At 32.0% G+C, this 27,946-nt stretch overlaps 2 protein-coding genes across 2 annotated transcripts in view; one reads left to right on the forward strand and one right to left on the reverse strand.

Annotated features, from left to right (window-relative positions):
- LOC128163383 (uncharacterized) overlaps positions 1 to 27,946 on the forward strand; it is a 94,241-nt gene that overhangs the window by 15,254 nt on the left and 51,041 nt on the right. The gene's annotated exons all lie outside the window — the stretch shown is intronic.
- LOC128163387 (uncharacterized) lies at positions 11,753 to 19,054 on the reverse strand. Its single transcript, XM_052826978.1, has 5 exons — positions 18,953 to 19,054; positions 18,646 to 18,732; positions 14,813 to 14,891; positions 12,618 to 12,718; positions 11,753 to 12,302 (listed from the first exon to the last, which is right to left on the reverse strand). Exons 1-5 carry the CDS (start codon positions 18,963 to 18,965, stop codon positions 12,100 to 12,102), a joined length of 483 nt encoding a protein of 160 aa, XP_052682938.1. The 5' UTR covers positions 18,966 to 19,054; the 3' UTR covers positions 11,753 to 12,099.

The raw sequence follows: 27,946 nt of genomic DNA on the forward strand, positions 1-27,946 counted from the left end.
TATCTGAGAGGAAATATCCGTCTACCATTCAGACAACAGAGCTCTACGGCTTCGAAGTCTTCCGTCACATACAGAATAGATCTGGACAAACCTACAGTAAACACCAATACAGCCTTCATTGTCGATGAACCGTTCACAAGAGTAAGATTTTTTTAATATCTCATTTTGTTCCTTTTACATGTGAATAGAATATGAACGAATCATTTATGAAGACTAGTGTAAAGATCAAGATTCCACAATCCTCGTTTTACATAATTTAATTGTTGAAAGGAGAGAGAGAGAGAGAGAGAGAGAGAGAGAGAGAGAGAGAGAGAGAGAGAGAGAGAGAGAGTTGATTTTAATCAACTTTCCTATGCACTTACACGGGCAAAGCAAAAGTCAAACAGTGTTTGGCGCTAAGCACAAATCAATACCGCTGACAACACTTAGTTTGAAAATTATCAAAAAATTCGATGCTATGTATTCTGAAGCATTGTTTTTCAAGAAAACTTATTTATTAATACAATTAAAATAGTAAGATTTTAAATTGTACAAACAGTTCAGATATTTTTTAAAGTCGTATGTACTACTACGCTATAGTTCAATGTAGTCTCGTTCAACCAGACGCCTGGCTGTCTCCGTTAATATCCGACAAAACTGCTTGTCGGAGATAAACAGAGACAGCCGAACTTTTGGTTGAACAAGACAAGAGTTTAATCTTGCCTGGATCCATACAATTTCTGAGAAATCATATTTTTACTGATACTACTTGCCATGCAAAATCACATATCGTTGATTTTGAATAAATGATAATCAATAAAATCAACTCCCGTCAGTACTTGAGAATTTTGATTATTCTAGGATCTGACAATTATACGACTATTTAGAATCTTGTCTCTTATAAAGCACTTTGCTTAAAACAACACCTGTCTTTGATTTTGCTTACATGAATTTCATTTTTTTCCCCAAAAGAATGAACCGCAATTTTTTTCAAAAAGCACAAATTTGTGTTATTATTAAGAAGATTGAATAAGGTAGTACATGAAAATCATCATGGTTTAAACTTCCCAAAATATCTGATGAAAACTTAAGCTTGATTGGTTTTCGATAATTGTGTTTTTAATAATGTATTGCATTAAAACTATCCCCCTCTTTTTTTTATAATAAACCAAAACAAATCATCTGAACACGAAACAATCAAATTACAGACCAAGATTGTTACCCGTTGGTCGGGGTGGACTGACCCTCTAGCAGGAATGGAGTCGTACAACTGGGAAATATTTGAACTTCAAAACAAGAGTGGAACTCAGCGATATGCAAAAAGGAGCAAAGTAGATTGTATAAATCCACAGCTAGGACCCGAATGCAACCAATTCCTAGATCCCATATTCAGTCAAAAGTTTAATCACATTGGTGGGGAATTGTCAATGCCCTACACACCAACAAATCCGGGTGTTTTTGCCATGATATTAGAGGCTTCAGACAGAGCCAATAATTCAGACTACGTCTCTCGATACGTAGTATACGATCCAAGTTCAACGATAGAGATACAAACGGGGGATAATGACATTAAAGCGCTGTCTGGGTCCAAAAACGCAAGCTTTAAATGGCAAGTCTTATACTCCTCTTCGCAGAGTGGTCTTAATTTAGAATTCTCCTGGAGAGGTCATTTCATCAATCGTTTACACCATGAGGGTGGATTCCTTAATGACATTGAGGACTATTCTCCTCAATTACAGGACGTTAATACAGGCGACAATAAATTCCCCAAAACTGTCAACGTGAAATATAACGTCGTTGGTGAAAACGGTCTGACTGGGAGATTAATTCCGAATGAACTCGGAATAACAAAGTTAGTTACGACTCTTGAAATCTTTAATCTATGGGTTTTACCGCCCCGTTCTCTATCTTAAAATACGATTGCATGCATTATTTTCACACACAAGTTAATATGTGCATCAATGAAAAAGAAATCTTTTTTGCATTATTTAACCATTGCATAACTCAAGTTATTTTTTTTTATCTTTTAAAACGTAAACAATAACTAGGTGTCAAATAAATTTCTAGTACATTATAATTATAGTATGAATGAGAATTCTATATAAAACTAATATAAGCATGCTGATTGCCATATTTAAAAACATGCCTATAAAAATTTAGATTTCAAACTTATCTTGATGAAACTGGACAGCAGAATGTTGACATCAACGCGGGAGTTAGCTGGGTAGACCAAAATATTAAAACCACTGCTTCCTTTCCATTGGCGAAAACTGTTTCAGAGGGTGACTTTGTCACGTTGTGGGTAAAGGCCGAAGACAAGATTGGAAACGTTAAACTTTCTTCTCTTCCTCTCGGATTTGACTCCAGTAAGCCATCCATTTATAAACCGAGTTTTATGCAGGATATGGGAACCAAATATATATACGGGAGCAAGTGCGTATGACATAGATTTCTTTTCTTCTAAAAAATAGAGTTTACATATGTTAAAATAGTTGACATCAGCTGATCTTTATGTCAACTAAACAATTTTTACACCTATTTATTTTTAATTGAACGTATGTAAAGCATTCTTCGGTTAGCTTGTTAATTGATACATTTATTATTAGTAATAAAACGTAAGTATTTCTACCTGACAGATAATAATAATTACTATTAACATTCATTTTATATCTCCCTTTATGTTTGCAGTGGACATCTGTGACGTTCAGTATTCAGTAACACATATTAGATATGATCACGGCATGTGAGCACATGTAAATGTCAGCACGTGTTTTAAATGAATAGATTATTGTTAGATTTAATAAAGCGTTTAAACCTACTTAGCGAATTTGAAAAAAGATGAGTAATATTTATCCAATCTCAAAAAATTTTCTCCGCAAAATTTCTGGCACTACTGTTACCCACGGAAGCGCTATAAATAGATTGTTTAGTGGCGGTGTTAAATTTGTCTACACACTATTGTGTTACAGGATAACGATTTTATTGCTATATATGACCTTTGAATGTTGACATACATGTAGTTACAATGTTTAGAAGTTTTTTTTAAATTTTTAACCTTCAGTAATTACGACTAGATTAGGAAACACTTCACTGGCATTTTGTCATTACCCTGAGCACAAATATGGTAAAAACTGCACACATGACCACGGTAATTGATTAGAATGTGGCTGTTTTATAATGTTACTAATTGAATTTCTTAGATTATGGTTTAAAACTGCGGATGAACATAGCGGCATATCTCAAATCTCTTTCAACATCATTAACAAATCAAATAACACAATAGCAGCAAACGGCAGTGTTCCAGTAAACACATCGAACGTGGTAAGTATGTTAACTTGTCTCTCGCAGCTCTTCCATCAAAGTACTGAAACTACTCAAAGTAGCATAATTCTATGAAAAAAATATGGCCCGTTGGCAAATTTAAAAACATTGCTAATTTAGTACCAGTGAAACGTATGGAATTGGATAGTTATATCGATCATAGTCATTTATTAGATAGTATTAATATCTTAAGTCATTAATATTGTCAAAAACTGACAAATTTCCTACTCATTTATAGGAATGGTATTTACCTGAAAACTTTTCTTTTAATGAAACTAATTATTATCAACAATTTGCTTTTTCAGGAAAGAGGATTTCCGGATGAACGCTATCGAGTTCGGGATACGTTTTATTTTTACCAACACGAGTTAGAAATTAACAATTGCTGGTTTAGGGTCCCGAAATCAAGGCAAGCTACCGATCGCTTTGAAGTGGAAATTATTGCATACAACGGTGCCATGCTTCAGTCTCGACAAGCAATTGACGTCAATTTGAACAGTTTTAAAGGAATTGGTCAATGTAAGAGGCACTCATTATTTTCATCTTCAAGTAAAATGATTAAAATTAAACGTTTCCAAGTTAAGACCAGTCTCTTTCAAACAAATAGAATTTAACACTGTGACATTTTTTACAATACTAATTATGTCATTGTGTATTTCATACAAAGTAACAAATATTCAACTATGTTAACTTATTTGCAATTAACATTTTCATTTAATACGAGTAGATCAGGCTGTGGAGGACGTCAATCTTCTACGAAACACAGGAAACAGCGTCCGTTTTAGCTTTAATTTGACCAAATCATGCTACAGGCGTCAGAAAATTATACTGAATTACAACGATGGCCAGGATCACGAGAAGTTGATAAAACCCTCCGCGGACAAATACGACCTTCTTGGTCTTCAGCCCCTTACTGCTTACAACGTCAGCGTTGTAGTTGAATACGACGAAGGGGACATAAGTGATCCATTTTATTACTCTTTCAGGACCGTAGGTAAGTTACAATGATTTAAAGACATCTCACTTTTCACATGATGAATGACCATCTTTAAGTTCTCCTCAAAGATAGCTTAAAGGTGCTTTAAGGCAGCTAAAAGACGATCTTTAAGCCACCTTTAAGCTATATGTGGTGCTTAAAGATGGCATAAAGAAAGCGTAAAGATGGCTTAACCACTTAACGGCCAAGTGCGCCTTTTGACGCATTTTTATGCGCGCTTAGAGAAAACTGCTGATATGATGTAAAGACATGGAATACAATGAAAAAATTGATATATTTAAAAACTAAAGAAAAAAGGGATTTTTTTTAAAGAAATTGTTTTGTGTAAGGTCATCTAAATATTAAAAAATATGATTGAAATATGCACGTACGTGCAGAAAAGCAGTCAAACGTCATGAAATATAGAAATTCGGGCTGAATTATAATAAACCAAACTTTTCTGTGCAAATATTCTAGTTGAAATTCCCATATATGAAACAATTAAGATTTTTACTGCAATTTTCGTATCAAACATGATATTCTATGAATAAAAATCAAAAAGATATCCGTGAATGAATATCAGTTGTTCCGATCGTGGAAAATAGATGATTTAAAAAGCGTGTTCAAAAGAAATTTAAAGGAATTTGATAAAGCAAGAAATTTTGACGTTCTATTAGCTTCGAAAAAGCGTTAGAAAAAGAAAAACTAGGCTACAAATAATTTAAAGAAAAATACAGATTCCCGACAGGTTCAACAAGGTTCCAGTTTTTAAAAATAAAAATTCACGTCACATGTTGGTTGTATAGCAACAATATAAACAGTGCGGAAAATTAACATAGCTTCCCGTGACGGCGAAAGTGACAGTGATTCATCCGACGACGATTTATACATCAGACATAAACATTGATGATTCTTTGGATTCTCTTCCCTCTGATACGGATGAAGTAATGATCCGATCTCCATGTCGTCCTTAGAGACTTTCTCTAGTCAGATCAGCGATTCAAAGGGTCCCAGTTTTTGGTCCAGCGAATTGCATCCTGTGTCGATTGCACCGTTCTCAGAGGAAACCGGTCCAAGTCACGATTTGACGCCGAATGACAATATTTTGAGCTACTTCTTTTTGATGGTATCAGAGGATTTCTTTGAGAGAGTTTCCAATGAAACCAACAGGTACGCTGCACAGGAATTTGAAAAAAGAAGTCACGTTGACGCGGATTGGTTTGACACTTCTCCTTAGGCAATCAAGGCGTATTTTGACCTGCACATCCTTATGGGTACCAACCAGCTTCCAAGTATAGATATGTACTGCTCACAAAACAAGTTCTTGGGTACAGTATAAATCATTAGAACAAATGAAGCAAAATTCATGATAAATTCGAGTAGGCTAATTATAAGTGTCAGTAAAAACGCATGCATAGTAATATGCATATGTTCTGAACTGCAGAGTAGCAGGTGCGTGTTGAATAAATTACTTCTTGTGATTTGTTTTGCAACATAATAAAACAAGATAAAATTATAAGAAAGAATATGGATTTTATCAATATTAACAGTATGGATACTTTAAATTAATTTTATTATTCATATTATATAAGAAACACTCTCCTCCAAATAAAAAGAAAAACCAGCTACATGTAGGTTATACCTAAAATGTATCAACTATGTCGGTTATTCTAATTGAATCATTTTATTTTCTATGCTACTAATTATTGAATGGTTATAGTTATTATAATACTCTTTTGTTTGAGATCATTTAATCATTTCATCTTAATCTGTATATATCTTTGTTATAGGAAACCAAGGATTCAAAGACACTATGAGTACGAGCCGTTTCCGGAGATTGACCGAGTATCTACACTTGAATGACAATACAACTCAAAGCCCTGCGGGATCTCCTGAGTATGACTGGTAAATATAAGTAACATTTTGTAAAATGCAGTTAACATAGAAGTGCATTATCACCAGTGTCAAAAATGTAAAATATGTCATCATTTTAGTATCTATCATAAGAGGGATGAAGGTATTTTTTATCAATGATTTCTTTTTTTTGCTATTCCAAAAGATCCGTTTTATTATAGTTGAAATAATTTATCTAAATGGAAGAAAGCAAAGCTTTCAAGAGAAGCAAATACAAAATAAAAGAAAAGAATCTGCATTTCAATATCAAACAAAAAGGACTATAGCCCATATGAAATACATGTACAGTGTACCTTGCTTATCATAAATGACATGTTTGTCCATCAGGGAAGGGGTTGGGGGGGGGGGTTAATGTAGCCCAAGGACTACTGCCTCCATCTGTCCTAAATTAGTCTGCTAAGGAAATGCTTTTTATGAAATATCTCTGGGTTTGCTCTGCTCTGGGTTTTTTTTTTTCATTCTCATTGTAGACAAATACATGTACTGACTGGATGATGATGTGATGGTAAAGGTTAGGTGCACATTATCATGGTCATAAACTACAATGAAATTCCATTTAAATTATGTCTTCTAGGTCTGGATGATATGTGAACCAAATGGATATACCAACGATTATAAAATCTATTTGGGCAAGCATGATGAGATGCAAGGACAGTACCATTGAGAACGGGTGGTAAACATTTATCCAAACCACTTAAATGGAAAGGTCACCACCTTTTCTTTGACAGGTAACAAAATAGTCTTTAATGCTTTTATCTCTATGTATATTCTTACTTTATTTACTTGCAGCAAACATTTCTTTTAAGATTAAATATAAAAAATGTATATGAAGTTGGTCCCCCCACTTTTCTACTTTTCTGGGAGCATATGGAAATTGAATTGAAAGGAAATTAGCAGTGAATTTGAAGTTATACGCACCCCCTCCTTTTTGAGAAGTTGTAATTTTCCAAAATTTCATTTTCTTTCCTTTGTCAAGAATTTTTTGTATACCCTACTCCTCACTTTCAAAAGTGATGCTATGTCCATCAGTTACATGTACATGTATATATGAAAAAATAGTAAACTTCAGAATAATGAAATGCATACTGATACATTCATTCTGACAATATTTTTATGTGACATTTTCTATTTATAGGTACTTTTCATCAATCCCATTGCTTCAAAATCTTGAAGTTAATGGTATTTATGTTTGTGGTACCATTAATACCAATCGCAAAGGATTCCCTCATGAGCTGAAGAACCAAACTGTTAGTGGTCGTGGATATACCGAGCAACTGCAACATGACAATTTGTTTGGAACAGCATGGAAATATGCCAATCTAGTACGATTTAAGATTGTTGATGGGAGTGTATATTGTTGAAAAAAGCATGTCATTCATTTGGTATATCATCATTTACTTTACATGTTCATATTGTTTCAACCACATCAGATCCACTTGGAGATGGTCCAACACATCGTCGAGTACCTGGGGTGAAGTCATACTAATACAGCGGCCACCAGCTGTTGCTGCCTACTAGGAGAACTACTATGGTGTTTATCGTGCCATGCAGTATCGCTCCAAGTGTCCCATTGGTCTACAGTCAAGAAAGTACTGGAAGTACTTTATGAATTTCATCCTGGAAGTGGCCCTGGTCAATACATTTCTCCTTGTCAATGGTGCTCAAAAGACCGCAAGAGGAAGGATTTTGTTTATAGATGTGACAAGTTAATGGTACATCTTTGTCAGGGTGCTAGTTTCCAAGCATATCATGTGCATAATCAGCTTCCAATTTTGTAATGAATGCATATGATGATCAAAGTTTGCATATTACGGTATTAATTGTTACTGCCATTTGTATCTATATTGGATTTAACATAAGTAACTGTATTTTTTGTTTGTTATATTTCTCCTTCAGAAGCAATTCACTAATTAGAAATTAAGAAAGAGAAAGAAAGAGAGAAAAAAGAGCAAGGGATTTTTGATTATAACATCTAATCTGAAAATGTTAGAACATAATTTAGTGATACCATATAAAGCACATGTATTATATAGGATATACAGTAGTTGATTGGCGTATAAACAATAATGTATTTTGAGGGTAATTGCTGTCTTTGAATGGATTTGATAGAATGTAATTATCATAAACATTTCAAGATTTAGTACATTCAAGTTAGGGTTACGTTTTACTAAATGTTACATGTACACATGGATAAAAACATTTGAATACTTTAGATTTGGAGTCGCTGTGAATTGCAAACACATCAATATATTTATTTATTTTTTATTTACTATCATTATTCCATATCACATTTTTTTTCTCTTCAAATTTGTTTTAGTTGAATATATCAATGCCTGCAAATTGTCCATGAAATACAGCATTATAATCATGAATGTATATTTCAAAGGTTTCCTTTATTACTTGTAAATTATTTATCTCTCTTTTCTAAAGAATTACACTGGAATATCACTATATGCGGTTAGGCCCATACATTGACATAAATTTGAATTAGTGCTTGTATTTAATGTGTGTGTATTTTATTCTATTTACATGTATCAAAGAAGTATTTTTTGCATATGAACTGATTACACCTTATGTAGAATTGATAAGACTGGTATATACAATGAACTAACAGTTGTATAGGTTTCCCAATGTTAATTCCTGCTTTGTTAGATACGCTTACTTTGACTGTATGAGCTTACTCTCCACATGCAATTATACTTTACCTTGTCCAAGCTAAGATACGTCAGAGGTTACCTTTAATGTTTTGTGACATGTAAACCGGATTTAAATAAAATACATAACCTTGTCCAAGCTAAGATACTTCAGGGGTTACCTTTAATGTTTTGTGACATGTAAACCGGTTTTCAATAAAATATTGCCATCTTCTTGCTATTACCACCCTTTGTGTAAAGTTTGAAGACTGGCCAACAGTGTGTTCTTGAAATATTGTTCGTTATTTGATATGGACAGAACTATATGTAATAAAACATAGAAATTAACCTTTGACCTTTTAGAATTAATGATATTTGGAGAGAGCAGGGTATCATCTTATAATCGAAGTTTTATAATTATCAACAGACTCGTAAGATATCATATGGTCGGTAAGATATATTTTACTATAACCATTTAGAATACATATTTCTGTTATCATTTTTAACGGCGCCAACGGTAAAAAACAAAAGCATTTAGATGCTAAATGGGTAGAGTCAAGGGGTAAAAAAAAAATACAATAACTAAATTTTTTTGGCTCTTAACATGGATAATTGCATATATATTTGATAAAGTTTCTCTTACAAAGTATTCAACATTAACGCATGTTTAATCATGTAAAAAACCCTGAAAATACATCAAATGTTGTGTTCATGACCATATTGTGTTGCCATGGTTACCATAAGGTTGTGACACAGAACATAGTATGAAGCCTTGGTATCTGACCTTTCATAATATATATGGGTTACCTCATGTAAAGTCTTTCAGAAAATGTCATGAATTTCATTTTAAAATTGTTTGCTAAATTCATGCAAAAACTGTCAAAACAGCGGCCGTTAAAGGGTTAAATAATTTAGTTAAAGGGGCATGGTCACGATTCTGGTCAAAAATTATTTTTTGATTTTAATGTTTACAATGTTTCAGTAAGGTATTTTTAATAGGCAACCAAAATTTGAGTGTCATTTGATGAGTCATAAGCGAGTCACAGAGCTTACAATTCTTCGCTATGTAAACAAAGCGTTTGTTTACATTTTGAATGTTGAAGTTAAAATTCCAGTTTTAGACCTAAAATGAATGTGTTAATCGTCAGGAACTGTTTTTTTATGCTTAAAATGAATAATAAGATATACAAACCAGCTTTAAAAAGAGTTTTACTGGTATATTGAACCTATGTAAACAAAAACAGGACACGAGCCTTGTTTACATGACGAAGAGTTGTGTTGTATCTTGCTTAATACTCAACGACTGGCACCTAAATTTCATTTGATCATTAGAAATGCATTCCTAAAGCATTGCAATAAATAAAAACAGAATAATGAAATTTGACCAAAATCGTGACCATGCCCCTTTAAGGAAATAATACAATAAACGTCCTAAACGAGCAGTCAGAACCCTTACAGAGGATGACAGGGGCGTGTACATGGCATGGCAGTATTTTACAGGGGATGAGAATGTTTTACAGGGGGTGCCAGTGTTTTACAGGGGATGGTAGTTTTTTTAACAGCGGTTGACCGTGTTTGAGAAAGGGTGAACGGAGCTTATAGCTTACAGACAGTGGATGTGTACATGGATGACAGAAGGTTACAAGGTATACAGTGAATGTGTACAATACCTGACAAGGAAAGCACGGGTGTTGCCAGGGAAAAGACAGGGAATGACAGGGAAAAGACAGTGGGCGACAGGGGAACACAGGGGTGACCAGGAATTAAAGACGGGATTCTCATCGGACAGGGGGTTTTAGAGCTGGTTAGAGTCTGTTTGGCATCAGTTACCGTTTATATCAAAAAGATGATGGTGAAATCGTTGTTGAATAATATTGCAGATGAATACAAAAACATGTCACTTGCAATCAAGATTGAGTTATAACTGAAACTAACCAGTGCGTGAAAACAATTTAGATAAAATGCTCATCACTTATCAAAAGCGCACAGATTCAATGGCTTTGTAAACATACCTCTGTCTGACATGATAGCAGCCTACTTCCTTGTGGTTATATCATACAGAAAGCTGAATCTAGACACAAGATGTAACATAAGGAATGCAAAACTAATATTTTTAAAAACCAGTCTTCTGGAACCCTTTATACATCGTTAACGATACGATGCTTATGCACGCCAGTATGACGGATGTAAACAGGAACGAACTTTTTTTTTTAATTGAGATTGTATTTACAAAAGAAGTGAAGATAGTAAAATTATAAACCACACAGGGAGAAAGAGTAGCGAATCAACTACATTTCAGCTAAAAAGGTAAAACAGATGCAATAAAGAAATAATTATTATTAAAGTATGTTTTAAATTTTTTTGGTTAAGAGATATCGATATCAACTCTCGTATTTTTAGGGAAATGCCCCAAATAAGCATATATTATGGCTTTAAATTAGTCACTGGTGTTGGATTAAATTTTTTTTAATATATCATACAATAAAGCTATAAATCATTTTTAGGATAAGTGTTGATTTATACTTGTCATAGATACATGTTTTACTGAACTTATTGTTGTATACAGGACCGAACCAGAAATAAAATTCAAGTTAGACATAAATTAAATTTATGTCCCTATTTTTAATACATTCTCACTTAAAAAGATTTTTGTTTTATTCATTTGTTAGTTTTTTGCAAGAGAAAAGTTCATATTTGTTCAATGATATATATTGACACAGGGTATGTGACTGAAGAATAACTAAAATTAACTAAATGGCATATCTATGCCATTCGGTAAACTAAAAAAATAACTAACAGTTAACTAAATGGCACATCTATGCCATTCAGTAAACTAACAGATTACGAAAAGAAAAATAAAGGGTGATTAAATGGCATCTCTCTGCACTGAGTCAACTGAAAGGTGATTGAAAGATAACTAAAAAGTCAATGCCGTTGAATATATATATTACATTTGTTTTGATTAAATGTCATCATACAATTCCGTAGACATGCAGTCTCAAACACACATCTTGTTTCATTTATCGAGTCATACATGCATGCATCATTTCATATTGATTATCATTCTTATCATTCAATTTTCCTATTAATGTTTAACAGTAATATTGTCTACCATTTACGCCATTGGTCAACAAGCATTGGAATAATGTTGTTACATACGTTTATCTGTAACGTGTTTTACAAGGTACGACTATAATATCATTCATAATAATATCTGATTGTGAAAAGTCACTTGACATGTACTTCTGCCTGAGCCGGTTGTAAATCGTCGTTGTATTATGATATCAATGATGCGTAACTTAGTGGCGGATCTACATCTTCACTTGAATCCTTGTTTGAGGCCGAGGTAGATGGAGGTAAAGAATCAGTTGCCTGAATAGCTTCGTTTGATCTCGACATAACTGATTCATAAGATGGCGGAATATCACTTTTTACCTCGAAAGAAACGTGTAGATCGAGATTGTTGCTTGTCCTTTTGACTGTAAAATAAACGGGGGGAAAATCAAAAGTATGTAGCTTTTTCGGATAATTTTTCTTTATCTTTAATGTTATAATCACATCTTCCTTTATAGGGATCGTTGAAAATTGTGAAGACATAAAACTGCTTGGCTTCAATCATTTAGAATTAATTTTTACATTTTAGCACCTAAAATTTTTAAAAATAAACGACAGATCCCATTATAATATAATTTTTTTAAAAAAAATAAACATTTTTGTCATTTGTGGAAAAATATTAACTGACGTAAAAGTTATCATAATAATTAAACAATGCATGGTTAAACAATGAACTTTACTTTCATCAAAAGTATCAAAGGAAAGATTAGTCATCTGGCTCTCTGCATTGGCCGCGGTCCTGGGTCGAGAAGTATTACAATCACGACAAGCACATCTCATTCTAAAAAAAAAGTTATAACAATACATGCAATCATGCATCAATGTTTTTTTCTATGTGATCATTTGCCGGATTTTGAATAAGAGGTCTTAGATACAATGATTAACACCACATTATAAAGTGATTATATATATATATATATATATATATATATATATATATATATATATATATATATATATATATATATATATAGGTAAATCCAGAAAAAATTCACAGTGGTCGGATAAGATATAGAAAACTTAAATGAATAAAAACATGAAAAAAATAAATGTTTTACTCGGACTTTGTGTTTTTATTCATTTAAGTTTTCTATATATATATATATATATATATATATATATATATATATATATATATATATATATATATATATGATTGATGAACCTTGGATACCTTGAGGGATACTATAGTATCGTTTTCCCCATAAGAATCGCAGCTTGAAATCTACATTATTTGACAAAGATTTGACGAAAGTTTAGTCTTTTCTTAACACAAATGTGGTTATTTAGAAATACTCAACCGTTATATAACTTACAAAAGGACACACACGTATTATTAAAATCAAGAGCCCCCAATTTAAGCAACAATACCCTTATAAATTTGGCTTCATGTACTAGCCATATTTATAATATCTGGACAATGTTGTAGAATAAATCCTGTTATTTAGAAAAAAAACCCTCTGCAAATATACTAATGTTAAACATTGAGCATCTTTTGTAACAGGGCGATGTCATGTACATTTTAATATTGTGCATTGCAGTTCAAAAGAATATCTTAAACGATTGCTTAAACATGTATATAAACCTATGTATAATATAAAACATGTTGTGAAACCCAGGTTATAATAAGTAATACCATACATTATAACATTTGCGTTTTTGAGAAAGATTTTTCCTACTGGAAATTGGAACCCCATATTGTTGTCCCCATCCTTACTCCAAAAATAATGGTTTTGATAAAAAAATTAATTTTCCGATGATACTGTCACAAAAGGTAAATCAGTTAAAGTTAAATTAATAGATTAGTTCGGAAATTAGCTTTTTGAAGAAAAAAAATGAAAAAAATAAATTCTAAACACAGTATATACCTATGTTAAAAATTACCGTCCCAAATTACGTCCCCACTTATCCTTAGAAATTATGTTTTAAACCAACTTGAATTTTCACTACCTGAACATGTTTGCGTGTACATACACACATTTAAGCTTTGCTGGTCGATTATTTTTTTTTTACTTATATATAATATATAATAAAAAATATTAAATAAAAAATTCTACGGTAAATTCGTCCCCAGCTATTTTTTCCACTTATGTAAGTCAAGTTTTGATTTTTACACCTAAGATATCAATGTGGATGGACTGTGATACTTTAGACAACTTTAATTACATACATTAGTTAAGATTGTCATTTCTTAGAAATGTAAGACGTTTTATAAGGCAACGTAGCTATTTCCAATAATTTATCAGAGATTAAAAGGGCACGTTTTGCTTGTTTTGAATTTAAAATAAATGATAATCTTTGAATTAGTTTGCTTTAAAACATAACAAGAAAACTGCAAAATTGAGCGTCTTTTCGCAACATGATATATTTTCAAAGGAAATGCATTATTTAGGCACACATGTCCATAAGTAGACCAAAATTATGTGGAATATCATACAGAGTTACCGAAAACCATTAACTATGTATTTAGATATTTAAACTATAATCAGAGTAAATATCATAAAAGTATTTATCTTCCTCTTAAAACCACGGCAAATTCGTCATTTTAATTTTATTTTGTACTTTGCATAGCAACACTTCAAACTCCGAAAACATGAAACTCAAAATGACTTCCAAAAATGACTGTTAAATTGCAGACCATTACATTTAAATGTATTGTGACATTTTTTTGGTATCGATCATATTGGTTAAATATCATTATGCTCAGCTAAAGTGCCGGGCCTGTGACCCAGAAATACCAAATTCAAATCAAATAAATCAAATCTTTTTCTTGCAAATTTGACTTGCTAAATACTTCCGGTGCATGAATGTTAGTCCTTTTCAACTGATTTTTGAAAATATTATAATGTATAGTAGGTCAACTTATAACAAATACCTTATTATTGCAACAATGCAGAGGCAAATAATCAACACGGCAATAACGGCTAATGGGATGGATATTGAATTTATGAGATCTACAACAAAAAAAAAAATCCAGATTATTCAATAATAAAGCTTGTTCCACATTTGGTTCTTGGTTGGATTTATTAAATTTTATTGATCCTTTTTGTGTTTAAAATCAACGAAACTCTAATACTATGACGAAACGTTGTGCAATTTAAGAATCCCCGTAAATATAATTTTATTTAATTATTACCGTAGGAATACAACCTTGATAATTGATACATTGGTATCTTTATCAAGTATGGACACAGACGTTTATCCATTAAAAAATCATTTCCCTCCTAAAAAGAAGCAGGTACTGTGGTTTCATTAATATTCAAGGGCATAAATTTTTCGTGGATTAAGTGAAAATCCCAGTTTCAAGGATACGTAAATTCGTGGCCAATGACGCTATCAATACAAAATGTTAATAAACATTGCACTTCAATGAACATTTAATTTCGTGGATCAGCTTAACAACGAAATCCACGAAAATTAGTATTCAACGAATACGGATGAAACCACAGTATTAAGAATAATTAAACCCTCGATGAGCCACATTTAGACTATACATTTATCTCTTTTAGATGAAATGCTCTTTATAAAAATATAGGAAAGATACCTAAATTCAAGAAAGAAAATAAATGGATTCTTTTTCTTTACAAAAGGATACTTAATAGTTATACAACTCATACCTTAAACATGAAAGAAGATTTGATCATTCATATGTTGACCATCCAGCCTCTTTAAGGTATTAGGTTCATATTAGCTCCAGATTCAATAAATATGGGTGCATAACAGATATTTGTTTTGCCTCAGTCTAGAATGTCTCGACGTCACTGGATAAATAGCGTCACGTGATTGCCTTATAAATTAATATAAACGGCAAGCGTCAAAATTTATACGGCAACATGGCGGACGTAACGTTATTTGAGCTGATTTTTTAGACAAACGTTCAACTATACCTTTAATTTTTAAGCCCCAAAATATTTAGAGTGACCCCCCTTTGCCCGTGACATAATATTTTGATCCTACAACATGGCATCCAGAACACTGTGCTGGATACTTATGCCAGTGCCAAGGTGGCATTTTTGCACCCGCTTAAGCTGCACATATCGAAAAATTCAAAAAAGCCGTATGATAGACCATTACTTAAAGAGTTAACAACCGTCTTTGTTATCATTGTATCGCACCTGTTAGGTGAGATATTTACCTTTCAAAAATAAATTCTTATAGGAAAATAAATTTTCCCATAGGAAAAAACAATATTCCTATAGATGATTTGAAATTTCCTATCGGAATACAAGAACATCCTATAGGAATTTCAATTCCAATAGGATTTGATAAAATCCGATAGGAAAACTTAATATCCTATAGGAAAACTACACCTCTGAATCAAATCTTTACAGGAAATACCATTCTCCTATAGCAAATATAATTCCTATAGGACTTTAGGATTGTCAATATTTTCTGTAGGAGAATGAATTCATTTTCCGATGTGATATTAATCTTTAAAGGTTAATATCTCACCTGTCAGCTGAAACACACTAAAAACAAAAGTGGTTATCTGCTCTCTAGATAATGGTCCATCATTTGGTTTACATTGATTTTTCCAAAACTGTATCCTAAGCGGGTGCAAAAATGCCTACTTGGCACTGGCATAATTATTTGGCTAAGTGTTCCAGGTTAGCATAGACGACTGACGAGGAAGGTAAAAACTTAGAAAATTAAGCTATGAATTTTAATGTTATGTATTATCTTTTGTTTGTTTACATATCAAACTGAAGGTCCTCGACAAAAGAAAACACTTATTAGGTTTGTAACTGACTGGTACAGAAATTTGTGGGATCGGTTAAGTCCATAGACTATGGACTTTACCGACCCCACAAACTGTACACAGTTAGTAACAAACCTAATAAGTAATAGTATGGGCATGATACTCAGTATACATGTACATAATTTTGATGTAAGATCAAAATGTGTCCTAATAAATGACGTTTTCCCATTCTTGAGAAATTGAACCCTTTGCTTTTAATAAACAAAACTCAATTCTTATAAGACATACCCGGTATAAAATCAGTTTACAATAGTTGTTTTTATTCCTAGTGATAAATTACATCTTTCCAAAGTATGTATTGATATTATCAGTATTTACTCCATTTTCAAAAGTCTGCTTGTCTCCACAAATCTAATGTAGTCTTCATTATTTACTGCTTAAGTAACATTCTAGAATTTTTTTTACTCTGAAATGCTTCAATTTAATAGCAGAGTATCAAATACATAATGGATATATAAGGTTAAAAAATTAGGTTCTAATATAAATTGGATACCTTATGTTACTTTCTATATGCCCTTGCCTTTACTTCAATTGAGTTTTGCAAATGAAATATGCTATGAACGATTTTGGTAAAAACTTTATTTGACAAAAACAAAGCACTAGCTTGTTTACATTACAAGGAATTGTGAGCCCTGTATCTTGCTTATAACTCTTTGACTGACTCTAAAAAGGGACTCTTTGTATAAATCTAGTATGATTTCGTTGTCGTCGTCGTCGTCGTCGTCTCTCTCTCTCTCTCTCTCTCTCTCTCTCTCTCTCTCTCTCTCTCTCTCTCTCTCTCTCTCTCTCAAAAACACTTTCATGCAGTGGAATCATGACTGTTTGTGTTGGGGCTTTTGTGGGCAACCCTTACCCACAAATTTTCATCCAAAACACTCATTTATAAGCATTATTAATATTTTTTTAAAATTTAAACAGAACTTGCTACCCACCCCCACAAACCAGAAAAAAAGTTTTGCTTCACATAAACACATACCCTAACCCAACAAAAAAGATTTCACGGTTATGAAGACCATTAATTTACCAAAATACTAGCCCGCCTAACCACTTTTACAATGTAAACAAATTCCAAAATAGCAATCAATTTTGTAGAAACATAGCAAGTTTCTATCGGTGTCTGCTTATCTAAAGAATAAAATAAATGCAAACTTCTTAAAGAGAGTAAAAAAATAGATCTGCAAAACACTAAGGCACCAAAGATAATGTTAACATTTTTACGTAAGAAAGATGGATGGTTGTGTATATTAATATTAGTTAAATATGTTTATCTCCTTTAGGAGAAAATAATTTTTTAACTTTATATAAAATACTCTGAATTTTTACCTAAAATATAAGTTATTTTTGTTACGTAGCAATAGTTTATGGTTTTAAAATCATCATTAAAAGTTTGAAAATTGATGATTGATTTCATTAATCACATACTTTTTATTCTGATTTGCGAATTCCATGCGTTTATTTGTGTCAGAATCGTAGTTTTAAAATCTTACTTAATTGATTGCACATGCAGAGTTTTATCATATACATTCGCAATACAGTGTACAGGTGGATTTAAAGGGTTCTATAAATGTACATGTATATTAGCAATATTATTATATTTGTACTTTATTCAACTGATAACGGAATTTAACCTTCTGACAGCGTTGAAAATTATATTGTCCCGATTTGGTGAAGACATCAGTTCAACTTTGAAGCAAAGCCAAATCTATACCGAGAATGAGAGGACTGGATAGTCGTTGTTAATTGTAGGTTATGTATTTATCGCCAAAAGACAAAGAACTTCGTATAGAGAAATATTAAAATGCTCACATTTTAAAGCTGATAAATGTGGATTTTATGCAGAGAGAGAGAGAGAGAGAGAGAGAGAGAGAGAGAGAGAGAGAGAGAGAGAGAGAGACACAGAGAGAGAGAGAAAGAGAGAGAGAGACAGAGAGAGAGAGAGATTGACTTACCACAGTCGTCCCTGTACTGTACTGAGATGCAGCCAAAAGAACATTCTGTATCTACTTTGCATTTAACAAAAGGAAAACATGTGCAACCTGAATATAAAACAAATTGGCACATCAGATAGTTTGAATTTGCCGACATTACTACATTTGTTGCTTAAATTGTCATGTTGAGGTTTTTTTTGAACAACTTACAATTTTGTTTTGTGTCTTGACACTCATTAATTCAAATTTTACATCATGACAAAAAACCATAACTTTAACATTTATATTCTTATAAACGTAAACGTAAAAACAATATGTCAAAACATACTTGAATTTTCCATGACACCCTCGTGAATGCAAATAATCAAAATTAAGTACAAACATTTATATCACGTCCGTTAAACTTCCTGTTCGATTAGGGGCTTTCCCCAGATATCACTGGTGATAGACATGTTCGGGCGCAACCGTCTTTATCTCTGAGTAATATGATTTTTTTTGCATACATGATATTTGTATGCACTGACTGCAATAATTAATTAAATCTTCAATACAAACATCCACGCACACAGTGTGTTCATGTAGCAGGTATGTGTTTTATTAGCATGTAAGAAATTGAATAAAACATAGTTTATCTAAATGCAACATACTACAAATATTGGCTGGGATTAGTGCAATATTGCTTATATTAGCCCCGATGGACGATGCATTGCCCGACACAAGGCAGAGGGCAATATGTCGTTTAGAGTGGGCTAATATAACTAATGTTGCCCGAAAACAGTTAACATTTGTTTTTTATTGGAAGAAACAATTCAAAAATCAAAGAAGGGTTTGAAAACATATCATTTTAATTGTCTTTGTTTATCATAGAATTAGAAGTTCAATTTTGCGCCTAGTCCATCTCTTGAATATCTTTGGCATCAAATGGTCACCTGTGTTACAACGCTACATAAATATACCCTTTGGAACATGCGTCCCATGTCCTAGCTTCTTTGTATCTGCAGTTATGCTAACGAACCCATGGATTGCGTTTCCGCTGTTTATTTGACCTGATTGAATGCCTATTACAACTTCAATAGGTTTACATGGCAAATTAGAAACTATAACAAAAGAGATATGGTGGTAATATCTTATCAATATTATCAATAAAGATATCGACCGTTCAGTAGTTTTCAAACAAACTTTTATCAAAACTTTATTTGAATAGATGTAGTTATAAAGTAATAAAATGCTACAGTGTACTAAATATAAAAATATATGTATTATATCATATAAGATATATTTTACATACTATTGTATTAACATATTTTATGCATTACAGTATTTCAATCATTGTTGCTCAGATGTTTTCGTTTTCGCGATTACGACAAAGAGCACATGACGGGTGTGACCGGTCAGCAGAGGATGCTCACTCCTCCATGGGATCTGATCCTACTTTCATTTTTTTAGCGGTCCGTCTTTGTCTCTGCTTCTGTATTGTATTTTTCTTTTGGACTTTTGATTGTAAACACTATTAGTTATCACAACATTTTACCCTTAATCCAAGTATATTTTTGTATACTTTTTTGTTCAGTACTATATTCTCACTACATTTACTTGAATAAATTCTTTCAGTTCATTTTTAATGATGTTATATGTCTACTTTAAAAACTAAAATACATACTACAATTGTCTTAATGATTAAGAAATATAAATAAAGATCTTTATGAAAACAAAGATTGGACTGTGCACATTTTTAAAAACTTTACGAAAGAATCCCTTTCTCATTTCTTACATATTCAAGTGTTCATCCCGTAAGCTTGTAATAAAAACTGTAGAGTAGTTGTTAGTGAAATTGAAAGATTTATGTATTATTACTGCTTTATAAAAGGCAGTAAAACTAACATCTATAAGAATGAAAAAAGAAGAAGAAAATACGAAATTGCCACATCTTAAACTGCCAGATGCTTCATAAATCGATTCCATTGATAGCAAGCTTTTTCAAATTCTTTAATTTCTAATTATTGATTAAAGAATCTGATATACTTTTCAATTATGTATCTTTGGTTAAAACAGCGTAAGAGTAATAAAAAGCGTCTTTTTTCGCTTTAAACGTAAAATTGTATGTTTATTTCAATTGTTAATAAAATTACAAAATCTAAAATTCTGTTCTCCCTGCTTAAGAAAAAACAACCCAAATAAAACATTAAAAACATAGAAAGTAACATTACATTTTTGTAACATTTATCATATATGTACACTAAGTGCATTTCATAGACAAATTATATTTTAACATATGTGGCCAAAAAAAGATATAGTTTCAAACATATCGTTTACGTATAGTTAAATAAATTTACAAATAAGGCTAATGACGTACATTTGGGCAAAATTTGCATAATAACCCTAACCCTCAAATTGATCAAGATATAAGGAATCATGATTTGACTATTGCGATAATTATGATCATTACTGTCGATACGTTATTAAATCTATCATAAAGTCAGTTTGGAGTACATGCATAAGATTTAATCACACAATGCCCACATATTTATACAATGATTATCTATCTGAAAAGAAGTTTCTATACTATTGTCTGCCATAGTTAAAGTTATTACCTTATAGTTTAAGATATTGTTATTTTACCCACTAACAATTAAGTGTCTTGATTTCGACATTGTAAAATCATTTAAGTAGAATTTTAGTGACATTGTTTACTTGAATATTTTTATGCCATAAGCGCACTTACAGAATATTTTGAGTAATTATACTGTAAAATATATAGTTATTGGATTAAAAACGTTTGACTTGCAGAGCTTCATTTTGTTTTTTCATTCACATGCAAAGCAAAAGTTTATATTGATAAATTATAAAATATATCAAAATTTACACATGGTCCTTCGAATGGTCAATATCGCTGAATATTATAAGGGACGTATATACTAACGGGATATGCAGCTCTCGCCGAAATCACGAGGAACGTGATTTGGTAGGCCATTTTTATCTTCATAAATCTATGATCTTACCAGATACATGTATATCGTACTAAAACCTTTACAAAACTATCTCAAAATTATTCTAGAACTGCTATATCGATCTATCAGCTTTGAAGTAATGTCTTAATACATGTACAACTTACCTCGATGTATGTTTCACAAGATACAACTATATTACACGATATATTTATCATTCATAATACCATATACTGCTTTCAGCTATTATACGTGATTAACCTGCACAACGTAAGTTGAAAGTATTCTAATACAAAAAAACTTCGTAAATTGTGACGTCACTGATAAGTAACTTGGTGGCGAATCTATTACTTGATTTGGCTCCTTGTTTGTTTATGTAGACAGAATTAAAAGTAGGACTGCGTTTCACAAAAGAACTTATTACTTAAAACCAAATAAGTGAATGCTTATAAATCAAATACTTATGAATATTTCAATTTGATGGCTGTTAAATAGTATCATATCAATCAAAACAGTTGTAAATTAATTGTTTTGTATAGATTCTGTTTCAAAAATATGAGGCTAAAATATTTTTTTCGAATTTTTTGTTTTATTCAAATCTACAATAACGATAGAGTCTGTCTACTATAACTCGGTTTTGTAATTAACTGAAAAAAATTATAACAAATGAAATGTAAATACGTTGCTTTATATAGACTATGAAATTGCTAGGTTACAGTACTCGTATTAAAATACATGTAATTGCATACAATATTTATCAGAAATCAATTTGCATTGGGTTAGCGTGGATTTGAATTGGCGTATTTCTAGATGTTCCTATTCTCACACATATTTGAATTACATTCAGTGATGCACTTGATTTAGCGGAAGCGGATTAAGCAAAAAAAACCCCCCAAACCAAAAAACAACCCCAAAAACTAACAAAGACCACGAGAAATAGCATTAAAATGAAAATGGCATTTCGCCGTTTAAAGGAAAACAAAACATTCTAATTTAGGTCTGAGATACATGTATGTAAGTCTGAATGCCTTATAATGGCTTATCTATTCATTGTTCAAATGTCATTTTATAGTTTCCCAATTTACTTAAAAGCTAAAAGAACAGTTGCATTCAATATACGCTCTTAATGACGAAAATTGTTTAAATCTCAAGAAAATGAACAGATACTATTTTAAACATTTTTGTGTGTATAAACTACAAGGTAAAATTTTTGACCAACAAAAAGGAGAGAAACGAATTAACACTGGAACACGTTGTCCTATTTTTAAGATGTAGTAAAATGTATTCATAATTGGTCATAAACTCAAAAGGAAGAAACTCTACAAATAAAGATCTAAACTATATAATAACCAGTTTTCCCTTACCTTCATTGGATAGGTTTTTTTGTAATGGGCTACAATGTACAACAGATTTGTTTCATTTACATTGTTTTTTTTTCATTTAGATATTAGATGTGTTTATCTGTTATGTTATTAACTGGTGTGTAAAACGCAGTCCAGATGATTGAAAAGTTTCGTTTGAAATAACTGATTCATAAGACGGCGGCAGTTCCAAATTAGACGAAAGATCTGGTTGTAGCTCAAAAGAAATGTGACGAGGTGTATCATTGCTTGTCCTGTTAACTGTAAAATAAAAGTGAAAAGATAAATCAAAGGTATGTAGAACTCTCAGAAATTTCTTTTTTGGATTTTAAGTTTCATCATCCCCGTATAGGAATTCATTAAAATTGTCAAACTGTAATTATAAAATATATGTTGGTGCACCTTTCCTCATATTTCCTCTTTGAAAACACAACACAGCGTTAAATGAGCAAAACTTTAATATTACAGCATAACGCTTTAAAATTCTTAAAATTTAATTCTATATTTGTATACTAAATAATACAATAATTATTGTGTTATAGGAACAAAAGGATTTCACGAAGTGTGTTTAATATTTTTGTGTAAACAGGACAGTCCTAATATACACAAGATGTGTCGTAACGCCACAAATGCCCCCGCAGGCGACCTACCTTTAAAACGTTAAGCTGACAGAGGACAGTTTTTGTTTATAAAATTCATTGTGGCCAGGAGATGTGTTTCTTCTTAACTCTGTAACTAGAATTTCCTCAGTTCCCATCCAGTACAATGCCTTTAATTCACTCCTTATAAGACCAATCATAAATTTCTGAGGAGAATTACTAGTCAGAACGTGATAATTTTACTACTAGTTGTGGTTTTTCTAAGATTTTACCCTTTCATATTTCACGCATTTTTTATGATTTTTCAGATTTTTATACATCCCCAGCTTGTTCCCTGCAGAAAATTGACCTTCCGAACGGTGTGGTGCATGCTGAACCATCACACGTCAGAAACTTACCAGTGAAGAGCTTGATATGTCCAATCTACCTACTGTTCGAGTTATTTTACCTCCCGTCTGTATAGCTTCAAGTTTCGCGATTTACTTCCGATTCTCATGTACCTAACATTAGGAACCTACATATTGCATACCAATTTTAACAAGATACATCCTTCTAACTAATGATAATCATTAAAAAATAATTTCATGAACTTAGCAACACTCATAAGCCATCAAGTACAGCAACTTTTTTATTTTACAAAAATATTGACGAGTACTTTATCCGAACTTTTCCTTGCTATATGTACCTCAACATTGAACGTTTATGTCTGTATAGACTTTATTTAATGAAGTAAACTTTACTTTTATATAAGGTATCAAAGGAGTGACTGGTCATTTGGCTTTCTGCACCGGTTGTCGTCCTCCACATTTGACTTGCTCTGTCACGTTATGTGGAACCGTCCCTAATAATATAAGATGAGGGTCGAGCAGTTGAGGGCTGATGAGTTAAGAGTCGAGCGGTTTGAGGTCGAGAAGCTGAGGGTCGAGCAGTTGGGGGTCGAGAAGTTAAAAGTTGAGCAATTTGGGGTCGAGAAGCTGCAAGTCGAATAGTTGAGGGTCGAGAAGTTGAGGGATGATTAACTCTAGAATCATGAGAATCATTAGACTCATAATTCCATCTACAATAAAAGTCCATATTCTTTATGGCGAAACCACTGTGTCTAGCGGAGCTGGAGCTTCAAATACCAGAAGATTTGCCCCCTCTCCCCCAAAAAACCCAACAATAACAACAGTCCTTAAGTCTTAAAAGAAATCTAATTAGTTTCGAGAAAGTTGGCAAACTGTATGTAGTTCAGATCTGTTATTGATAAATTCGTTGACAGTATATAAGTGTCATTTTGTATGCCAACATACTTTCGTTGTAGGCGTAACCCCCTTTTAGGTATGTGATTATCCATTCCTATTTAAAGGTTTGCCGATTTGCAACTTCGACATAGATTTTTTCTTTAATTATTTAATGATATGGTTGTAATTTTAAATATCAAATAGATCCTTTCCCTCTATTGTTTCAATGTGACAATAATCCATGGAGCTAGCATGTGTATCATTCCCTAGTCAATTCCACAAAATACTTATTCAGAAGTAAAGCAAAAACTAATTAGCCGAGTGATCAGAACGAAATAGCAATTCGGTACCAAATACACGACAACCTACTAAATCGACCTAGCTTGATCGACCTCTACATTTACCACGGGAAATATAGTGCGAGGTCACTTTGGCATTACACATGAACTTTTTTGCTTTCGCGACAGAGTAAGATGAAATAGATGTGTGAAAAAGCTCGCTTGTGCTAAACTCAAGTTGGCAGCCCTCATAAAACTTTAAATTCTGCGTAAAAAGGTCGTTATTATGGCAAAGCGCTACAGGAGCTCGAATAAATGCTTGAATTGTAGCCCTAATTTTTTTTGCTTAGCTCATTTTCTTTTCCTATTTACGAGTTCTTAGATCAATTATTTGACTAAGAATGGACTTATCTTTGAAGTAACGACTTTGCAAGGAGTTTTAATAACGCCACCACTTCAGTACATTGTAAGTCACGTCCGGATATTTCGATCACTAACTAACTTGTCACAAAATAGTCCGTACAAAATATTGATTTTTACCACTTTTAATTAAATAACTATACTTTTATGCATGGCTTGTACACGCTATTTAAAAAAACAAGGAGAAAACATGAATGACCAGAATTAATCCGTCAACATATACAAAGTTCGTTTTTCGAGACGTAATACGTCAACTTTTATAAGCATAAACAAAACTAACTACTAAAGTTGATGGTCAGGTCCATTTAGATTAAGTCTGTATTCATCTCAATTAAAAACGCTCTATCAAAAAAAAAGGAAATACTTAAAGTCGAAATAAAAAAAAATAACAATGGAATTTTTCTTTACTTAATAACTTTTAGGTAGATCTGATGGTGATATTTTTTCCATCCAATAGGCCTGATTTATTCGAATGCGATTATTGTGTGCAGATATTGTTAGATATACCCCAAACCAAAGAGTGATAAAATGCTCAATAATGTCTTCATTTGAAGTTTTGTGAAAAATCTTTACTGAGCTTGAAAGCTTTTTGTTAATGTATTAACATATAAAATTTGTCAACTTTCTTGGATTACTATTTAACAACGCTTTCACAATGAAAATTTCTTCCACTGAGTTTAGTGAGTACATCTTCACTTATCCAATTTAAAAAAAAACATTATTATAATGTACGACATGTCGTACTAAATTTTAAAAATAAATAAATTCGATATTGTCGATGATAACTGTAGGGTAGTTTCAGTTGTTGGTACATTTATTTTGTTCCTTGCATAGCAACGTTTCAAACTTACAAAATGATTAAAAAATACCCACAACTGACTGCATCAAAAACCCTTTAAGGTGAGCTTTTCCGTTGAAGTGTTTTGTAACATTTTTGTATCGAGCAATTTTGGTATATATCATCATATCTCAGTTAAAGTTTCGTTAATTTGACCTCAAGATCCCAATTTCAAATCACTTCCATTTTTTTTCTCTCGTCAATTTGAAATAAGATAGACTTTCTATACATCATGCTATCTTTTATAAAATGTCGTTTTCTGCTGATTTGAGAAACTATTTAAGAAATAGCGAGGCACCTTAAAAAAGTATCTTACTAAGGCGATGATACAGCAAAAAACCGCCCCGGCCGCCTACAAAATCTATAAGACTAAAACCAGCAAGATATCCACCATAGCCTGTATCATCAATAAAAAGAAAAAAATAAGTCATTCAATAATTAAGCTTGATTTGCATTCCTTTGTATTGATCTTTTTGTTGGTAAAAATCCTCGAAACAATGTTACAATGACTAAACGTTGATATTTGTAAAATCTATGTAAAAAATTTTCATCGTTTTGGTAATTTCGTATGTATACCATGTTGATTATCACTACAGTTTGGCTTTTGATATGTTGCCGTTATGCAATCAAAATGTTTACGACTTCTAGATATGAAACAAACTAACATATCAGTGGCGTTATGAATCCTTCAACGTGACTACATTATTGTTAAAACCGTCATGTCGAGTTTTTTTATAAGAACTAACTTTCAGCTGAAGGAGGCCGAGTACAGTTCGAGTGCGCACGGTTTCATCCAGCGTTTCATTTGTGACGTTTTCTTGGTTGACGCCAGCGTTAATCTATCAACTTTAGATAATCCGTGAAATTTGTCAAAAATAGCTCGTTTGATGCGTAAAATTCATATTATATTGTGGAATAAACATAAATGTCTTGAAGTACAAGCTATATTTGGGCTCAGGTCGAAAACGTGAAGAGCAAGCTTAGCCCTGTGTCACGTTTTTTTATTCTCCCTTAAATTAGCTTATGTTTGTATTCAAGGGCAGAAACTAAATATATTATTTCTATGACCCTTAATATGTGATGTTGTATATATATTTTCATTACTTGTCTGAATGTTAAATAATACTTTAAAGATCACCATTTCAGCCATTATTAAATAAATAGCCATTATCTGATAAATCAGGGAAATTGGGCATACCAAAAAAAGGTAAGACCCCTGAAACAAAGCAGAAGGTAAATGTTTTTTATTTGAGGATTTGATGCCTTTTGACAATTACTTTCATATGTGGAACTGAATAAAAATCCCTTTGGTAGAAGTACATATATACACTTAAAACTAGCTGTAAAAATTGTTTTACTCGGACTTTGTGTTTTTATTCATTAAAGTTCATATATATATATATATATATATATATATATATATATATATATATATATATATATATATATATATATATATATATATATATAAGGTATCCTTCGTTTTTATTTGACGTATATTGTATATTTAATACATGTATTGATTGTTTTAAATATTCTTAAAAGCAAAAGCTCATTGTAGAGTTTTATTATAGAATTATACAAATATTGATTGCAGTTGTGGGCAATATCCAACAGTGGCCAATGATATTACGCAATCTAAATTTGATATTACGTTG

This window comes from Crassostrea angulata, chromosome 9, assembly GCF_025612915.1.
Source record: "Crassostrea angulata isolate pt1a10 chromosome 9, ASM2561291v2, whole genome shotgun sequence".
NCBI lineage: Eukaryota > Metazoa > Mollusca > Bivalvia > Ostreida > Ostreidae > Magallana > Magallana angulata.

Bases quoted from the DNA above. Each gene is read 5' to 3' on its own strand.
- LOC128163387 (XM_052826978.1), bottom strand. The intron at 14,892-18,645 runs GTAAGTCAATCT...TTTTTGTTGTAG, and splicing joins ACAGTACAGGGACGACTGTG to ATCTCATAAATTCAATATCC. The intron at 12,719-14,812 runs GTATTTGTTATA...CTTTTTTTTTAG, and splicing joins TGCATTGTTGCAATAATAAG to AATGAGATGTGCTTGTCGTG.